This window comes from Anolis sagrei, chromosome 6 (genome assembly GCF_037176765.1).
Source record: "Anolis sagrei isolate rAnoSag1 chromosome 6, rAnoSag1.mat, whole genome shotgun sequence".
NCBI lineage: Eukaryota > Metazoa > Chordata > Lepidosauria > Squamata > Dactyloidae > Anolis > Anolis sagrei.
In genome coordinates, this window is record NC_090026.1 from 46,801,894 (window position 1) to 46,810,374 (window position 8,481).

At 42.6% G+C, this 8,481-nt stretch overlaps 1 protein-coding gene across 1 annotated transcript; it reads right to left on the reverse strand.

Moving 5' to 3' along the window:
* Positions 1-3,892: 3,892 nt before the first annotated feature.
* On the reverse strand, positions 3,893-7,707 carry HEXIM1 (HEXIM P-TEFb complex subunit 1). The gene is made up of 2 exons (XM_060781188.2): positions 7,627-7,707; positions 3,893-5,632 (listed from the first exon to the last, which is right to left on the reverse strand). The coding sequence occupies exon 2, from the start codon at positions 5,250-5,252 to the stop codon at positions 4,218-4,220; it is 1,035 nt and encodes a 344-aa protein (XP_060637171.2). The 5' UTR covers positions 5,253-5,632; positions 7,627-7,707; the 3' UTR covers positions 3,893-4,217.
* Positions 7,708-8,481: the final 774 nt, after the last annotated feature.

Sequence of the window (8,481 nt, forward strand, 5' to 3'; positions counted from 1 at the left end):
CAATCAAAGATCATTCTGAACCCCACCGACAATGGAATTGAACCAATCTTGGCACATAGAAGTCCCATGACCAACAGAAAATACTGGATGCGGCAGGCACTGGCCTTGAGTTTGGGAGTTGTAGTTCACCTACATCCAGAGAGCACTGTGGACACAAACAATGATGGATCTGGACCAAACTCTACACGAATACTCAATATGCCCAAATGTGAACACTGGTGGAGTGTGGGGAAAATAGAATCTTGACATTTGGGAGTTGTAGTTGCTGGGATTTATAGTTCACTTACAATCAAAGAGCATTCTGAATCCCACTGATAGAATTGGGCCAAACGTCCCAATACAGAACCCCCATGTAGGCCACAGCAATGAGTGGCAGGGGACGGCTAGTACATAAATAAATCAATAATGGTGTGACTGGGTAGCGTTAGAGGTGCCCAGGTCTGTGATCCAAGCATTTTCCATGTGCTTTTGATGATCAGAGCCCAGAATGAAGATACAGCCAGCATTCCACTACATTAACTGGTGGTAAAAGTGCAAGAAGCTCATAAAAGCGGCAGGAAATACAATCAAAAATACGTATTTTTCCACCTGTATAGGAATCTCTAGTTCCTCCAGCCGGATTTTATGCTTAATGTCTGCCATGATTGTGCTGGAGGACATTCCTTGAGATAGTCACATCCATGAGTAATCCAACCTACAAATGTGGAAGGCCAACGGTGCTCTCATTTTTTTGAGAAAGAAGGGTGTCTACAACCAGAGAGGTTCTGCTGCTGAAAAGGGTTGTGTGTAAGAGAGATAAGGTGCAGAGTCCAGAAGGGACAGCAAGGCATTTTCCAGCATCTTGCCATGGAAACACAGCTCCTTTCATTGAAGAGGCTAAGGTGTACTTTGTCCCACCTCTCAAAGGTGGGGTCTTTTGTGCCTCCTCATCAAGAATGCATCTCCCATTACACAATGGCCTGTGAAAATAGCAGTTTGGCCAAGTTGTTGAGATGTCTCAATCACAGGGCTTCCTGGTCCAGCATGGTGATCAGAATATCTGGAAGGGAATGGATTACAACCAAGCCATATTCAGCCTACTGTATAGGAACATCCTTAAAGGCCTTGACTTGTGGTAGCAAGGCAGTCACAAAGACATCGATCTCACATCATCCCTGGCAGAGAGAATCAAGTCAGATTGGGCAGCATTAAGGAACTGGGAGCATCCTGCAGACGTGTCTATTCCTGGCTTTTTGCACATGTCTTTCTGCCTCCCTTCCATTTCTGAAGTTAACCAGAGTGCTGCATTATGTGTGCACCAGCATAATGGTGACTGTGAGCACCAACTGATGAGCCATGTTCAAGACAAACAGCAGCCTTTTTGCATATTGATAAAAAGTGGTCTGTTAAGACAAATGGATCATTTTTGACTATTTATAATATAGGCACAAAAGCCAAGTGTTACACGCACCATACCACCATGTTCAGGTCCCGATATAAAACAGGCCCACTGTATTTATTCAAGAGTAAATGATTAAAGACGAGGCTGCTAGATCCATCTGTAAAATATTAGATTTGAAAAATGCACCCTTTGGAGAGGTTTGGTCACTATGTACACAAGACGAGATCTCTTTTGTAATGGCATCCTCATTGACGAAATTCCTCTCATGTTCGCCTTGGCTTCATCATAACTCAGACACCTCTCTGCTTTATAATAAACACAATCTCAGATCTTCTTTATAGCTGGCTGTTTGACTGCATTTTTATTACCTTTTTAGCACATTTCCTTGGGCACCCATTATACAGAAGAGCAAGTTGTGTATCTGTATAAACATATTTGGTTTGGATCCAACTGTGATCACCAAGCACACTGATGTAAATACAAAACAGCAGCATGTTTGGCTTTAAAATGTGGAAGAGGCAGAATTGATTTTAAAAAAAGGGAGAGCAATATATAAATTCAGAGAATGCCTCATACCAGGCCTGTAGTCAGGATTTTGATTTGGGGGGTGGGGTAGGGGGAAGAGTTTTATTCGGGTGGGGGCTGAGTTTGATTTGGGGGAGCCGAGTTTGATTCGGGGGGGGGGGGGGCGCTCAGGATCCACCCTAGCAAACATTTTGTATCATTATCCCAATACCTCCAATGCATATGGGATATATTGAGCATGGTGATCAGATCATGATATGAATAAATAATGTACCAGTAAGACCTTCTCACGGACCACCAGGCCCGTAGCCAGGATTTTGATTCGGGGGGGGGGGGGGCTGAGTGAAAGAGGGTCTACCCTTGCAAACCTTTTGTATTGCTACCCCTATACCCCCATGCATATGATATATATTGAGCATGGTGATCAGATCATTATATGAATAAACATAACAGTTTAAATAATGTATCAATAAGGCCTTTTCGCGGACCACCCTGAGAATTTCGGGGCTGAAGCCCCTCAAGCCCCCCCCCCCCCAAGCTATGGGCCTGCCTCAAATACTCCAATTTAGATGAACCTTTTTATGAAACAAGCATATTTACTTGATAGCTGTTTTGAGATTCAGTTCTAAAATCAATTTCTTCTTTAACTGCAACCCAAAGGCTTCATTTGTCAAAAGACATGGCTGCTTCTGTAATGTTTAGCAAAATAATCCCTCACTGCATCTTGAAACGTAGATATTTGTAAACACCCATTCACCTAACAGCAACTATAATAAGAGGCTTTGCAGCAAGTTCCTATTGATATCTCCTTGGGTCTACAACTAAAGAAGGATTTGTTCCAGAGGAAGTGTGTGTAGTGTTACAACGGCAGCATTCAGCTAGATCCCAACCCATTATTTCACATATTTACCACATCATGAGCTGCCAACAGCAAAGAGATCAAAAGAGAAACTGCTATGGAAGCTTCATTATTTAGGTGGCTCAGGTAAGTGAGTCAAGCTACAAAGGTGAGGACAAAGCAAGTGAGTGCAGAGCACACCCAACTATTTTTGTTGCTGAACAGCAAAGGAAAAAATTGTTCTTTCCCCTCCCATGCTTAAACATTTCTCATGCCCATAGCATTCTTATCCCAATGCATCACTATTAAAATGGTAAATTATTGAATGCAGGAAGTGCTAGTAATATTCATACTGAGACACTTGACAGGGGACCCAAACTGGAGTGCTAGGCCACAGGATTTCAGAGCCCCATCATGACTGTTCTGCCTTGGGCAAGTCACACTTCCCCATCCTCTGACTCTCCGAGAGTAAAAATAGAAGCGACAGAGACCTACCACACAGGTTTCAAGCAAGGCCAAGCTGAATTTAAAAAAAATGATGTACACAACAAAATAATTAGTGATAAGACACAAAGGAAATAAAGTGTTCCAATAAAGTCTTGTACCAATGCTTTTTTCTGTTTTATGAAGCTAATAAGCAACATAAAATGTATTATCGAAGGCTTTCATGGCTGGAATCACTAGGTTCTTGTGGGTTTTTTCGGGCTATATGGCCATGTGCTAGAGGCATTTCTCCTGACGTTTCGCCTGCATCTATGGCAAGCACCTCTGAGGATGCTTGCCATAGATGCAGGCGAAACGTCAGGAGAAATGCCTCTAGAACATGGCCATATAGCCTGAAAAAAACCACAAGAACCTAGCAACATAAAATGTCTGTCTTTTCTCATCAGAACCTTGTTTTGAAATGGCATCAAAACATTACCTGGAAAAATCATTCAAAATATTCTCTATCGAAGAAAATATTGTGAATTATTTTTCTAGAAACCACACCAGAACTATTACACTCACATGTCCTTGTTTATTAGAACTCTTCGGCATTAATCTGCATATATATTTTTTTCCAGAATGTGATTGGTTTACAACTTTGTCACTTCCCTTTGTCCCTCCCCAACCCCAGCTTCTCCTTTAAAAGAGACACAAAACCCAAGTTTTGGTAAGTCAGGTGTATTTTAAAAAGTTCCCTCACAAATGCTGCATGTTGTTCTGTTTTAAAAAGCGCCCCAGAGACCCCTTGATTATACATACTTTTTAAAAAAAGAGCACACAGTATGTTAGAGCTATCTTCAAAAACAATGCGTGATTTGGAATTTATTCTGATTAAATCATCAAAAGAGAAAAAAAAGGTCCATTTGTCTTATATATATTTATATATGTACACACACACGCACACACAAAATATGGATATAGAGCTTGCATTCATATCCCAGGAAGGTGTTCAGTCTCATTCCACTTAAAGTCCTCAGGCAAGCTTTTTCACTCTCCCGGTTTAGGGAGAGATTTCTCCTGCTGTCTGCTGAGTTCATTTTCTTTCAAGAGTTTCTGATTCTCAGCTCTTAACCTGTCCAGTTCCTGCTCTAACTCACTTACCCGGGGGTCTTCTGTCGAGTCCCCTGAAAACTTCTTGTTCTCCATCCGCAGGCGGTTGTTCTCTTCCTCCATCCGGGAGAGACACTTCTCCAGCTCCAGATACTCTTGGATCAGCTCCTGTTTGCTCATGTTCTGCAGGGTCTCGACGTGAAAACGCTCGTAGGTCTCCGAGAAGTCCTTCTGGAGGAACTCGCTGCCGTCGCCTCCCATCCCATCGCTGCCGCCGTCCTCCTCTTCCACAAAATCTTCCTCGCTGGTGTCTTCAGCCTTGGCAGCTGCCTTCTTGGGGCAAAGGCCGGTTTTGAGGTCCGGCTCTTCCTGGTCGTGGTCCTCCATCAAAAACTGTGTGGTGTTGTACGGCGCCACTGGCTGTCCTTTGGCAAACATCTCTGCCCGCAGCCGGGATGCCCGTTGGCTCTGTTTTTCATCGAACTTCTTCTTCTCCTCCCAGGAGAGCTTGTAGTATGGCTTCCATTGCCTCTTCCTCTTGGACGGGCGTCTCCGGTGCTTCTTCTTGCCCACCTGCCGCTCCTCTTCCCCGGCGGCTTGAGGCCTGTACCTTGGGCCAAAATATTCTCGACAGGGCAGAGCCAGGGCCGGCCTATCGCTCGCGGCTGTGCCACAGTTCTGGACCACTGCCTCTCCTTCTGGGCTACCTTCCTCAATGGGAGAATCTGCCTGTTCTGCACCGAGGCTGGCATCCTCTCTGCCGTCTTCATGCTGCGTGGCTTCTCTCGGCTGCCACCTGCTGCCCACTTCCTCTCTGTGAAGCAGTTCCTGGTTGGAAGGAGGAGAGGCCAGAAAAGGTCCCCCTCCATCGCCATCTCCACCATCTCTGCCACCTGCATCCAAGCAGAGGGAGACGGGAGACGATTTGCCGTTGGGTTGCTGCCGACTGGAAGACACAGCAGCATCCGCCATGGCTGGTTCCTTCCTCTCCAAGGTCGGATTTGTTGTCGATCAAAGAACCCCTTTATTTATGGGGCAAAGGTGTCACCAACTTGCAAGGTTGGGATCCTACGGCTTTTAATGTTTCTTAATGGTCTTCCTTAAGGATCGCTCGCAGTGCTCTCCAAACAGATGATCAAGTATTCTTCCCCAAGTTTTTTTTTCTTTCAAAACTCCACTCTCAGCAGAACAAATGCTGTTCAGTGTCACCCTTGGAGTGAGAGAGACATTCACTCTCATACAAAGAGTCTGATTTCGGAGATATGAAGAGTGTGATTAAGCTGTCTTTCCTCTTCTCACCGCAGGCCGACGTTGCCCATCTGCCAATTTATCTTCACAGCGACTCTGCACATCTGGAAACACAAGAGAGGTTATTAATCTGGGATCCAGATCTCTTCTCTCAAAACGAACCTGTAAGCAACAATTTCACAAGTTGGGATCATAAATAGCCCAGGAGTCCAATAATAAAGTGGGAATCAATAAATATGCCTGGGTATTTAAATGGTTAACTAGCATGCAAAATAATAATAATAATAATAATGGGGAATCAGAAAAATACTCCAGGGTATATAAATGGTTAACTAGCATGCAAAATAATAATAATAATCAGGTAATCAAAAACATACTCCTGGGTATTTAAATGGTTAACTAGCATGCACAATAATAATAATAATAATAATAATAATAATAATTTTTTTTGGTTGTGTCAGGAGCATCCTGTTGTGAGAGAATTGGCCGTCTGCAAGGACGTTGCCCAGGGGACGCCCGGATGATTTTTGATGTTTTATCATCCTTGTGGGAGGCATGAGGAGCTGGAGCTGATAGAGGGAGCTCATCCGCCTATCCCCGGATTCGAAACCTGTGACCTGTCGGTCTTCAGTCTTGCCGGACTGAATTATTAATTTATTATTATTATTATTATTAATAAGGGAATCAAAAATGCTCCAGGGTATTTAAATGGTTAACTAGCATGCAAAATAGTAATAATAATAATCAAGGACTCAAAAATACTCCAGGGTATTTAAATGGTTAACTAGCATGCAAATTAATAATAATAATAATAAGGGAATTAAAAAATACTCCAGGTTATTTAAATGGTTAACGAGCATGCAAAATAATAATAATAATAATAATAATAATAATAATAATAATAATCAAGGACTCAAAAAATACTCCAGGGTATTTAAATGGTTAACTAGCATGCAAAATAATAATAATAATAATAATAATAATGGATTAAAAAACTCCAGAGTATTAAAATGGTTAACTAGCATGCAAATTAATAATAATAATAATAATCAGGGAATGAAAAAAAAAACTCCTGGGTATTACAATGGTTAACTAGCATGCAAAATAGTAATAATAATCAGGGAATAAAAATACTCCAGGGTACTAAAATGGTTAACTAGCATGCAAAATAATAATAATAATCTAGGAATGAAAAAAACTCCTGGGTATTTAAATGGTTAAATAACATGCAACATAATAATAATAATAATATAATAATAATAATCAGGGAATAAAAAAACTTCTGGGTATTTAAATAGCATGCAAAATAATAATAATAATAATCATCATCATCATCATCAGGGAATCAAAAAATACTCCTGGGCATTTAAATGGTTAACTAGCATGCAACATAATAATAATAATAATAATAATAATAACAACAACAACAACAACAACAATAATAATCAGTGAATGAAAAACATACCCCTGGGTATTTAAATGGTTAACTAGCATGCAACATAATAATAATAATAATAACAATAATAATCAGGGAATGAAAAACATACCCCTGGGTATTTAAATGGTTAACTAGCATGCAACATAATAATAATAATAATAATAATAATAATGGAATTAAAAAAAAACTCCTGTTGATTTAAATTGTTAACTAGTATGCAAAATAGTAATAATAATCAGGGAATCAGAAAAATACTCCTGGGTATTTAAATGGTCAAATAACATGCACAATCATAACAACAATCATTATAATCATAATAATAATATCCTCCCTGCAGTGCAGGCCACAAGGGGTTAAAGTCATCCCAATCCAGGCCCCCAAGGGTTAAAGTCCTTCCAGTCCAGGCATCTAAAGGTTAAAAGTAGTCCTGATGCCAAGAGAGGAGTGTGCTCTCTCTCTCTCTCTGAGCTTCCTCCCTTCCTCTTCCCAAGGCAGATCCCCAATAGCTGGAAAGAGAAGCTGGTTCAGCAGACCACAAACTCCAGTCCCGCCCCGAAAGGGTTAAGGAAAAGCCACCGGGGAGGAAAGGGTTAACCCAGGCAGGAAAGGGTTAACCCCCTCGCGCACGCCCAACGCCCGCACACTCACTCCTCTACCAACCTTGCCAACCCTCACCCGAGCACCGCCCGTTCTCAACTGCTGCTCCCAGCGCGCTACCTCGCCTTATATACCCAAGCCAGCCCCCACCTCTCAGTGCGCATGCGCCTCCCAGCTCTGCCGCCCCGCGTTATCTCGGGATTTGTGGTCTTCCCCGCCGATCGATTGCTCAGTTCCCGCTTTGGAGAATGACTACAATTCCCACAAGGTCGGCGCGGCAACGTTTTCCAGCCAATGAGCTTTCGGGTAGAGTTGGACGGAAAAGAAACCGCTCTCTGGTAGGCTCTCAAAACAGCCCTGTTGTGAATGGTTCGAGGGGGTGTCTTTCTTGAGTGGCTCAGCCAATAAGAGGAGGTTGTTGCGGAGGCGGGTATTGGAGCGTACCATTACAACACGCGGGTGCCTTTTTAATCCCAAAGGTGCGGAATCTTCTTAAAAGTTCAGACTAAGCGTATATTGAAGAGCCTTATCATCTTATACTTTTTGTCTTTCACGACTGAGGTGGTATGAAATATTCTGGCGGCTCTCCCCCGCGTGGGAAGAAATGGTCGCGCCCAAGAAAGTAGTTCCAACGCGAAGCTGCAGATTTATAGCATTCCGTTCGTGGCTCATTCACTTCAGGCTGCGGAATAGCACATACAGATATGATATTTCAAAAGGGAGGAGGTGTCATTGGGTGGCGAGAAAGATCTGAGAAGCAGAGTCAAGTAGGAAGTCGTTGGTGGCGGAAGGACACATGATTGTGTGAAGAAACAAGTCCCCAAACGGTGAGTCTTCCGCGAGGAGGGAGTTGTAAACAAACCGAAGTCAGAAATGAGTTCCGTCTTAAAGGGACAGGCGCAGCTTCCCTGCTGAAAA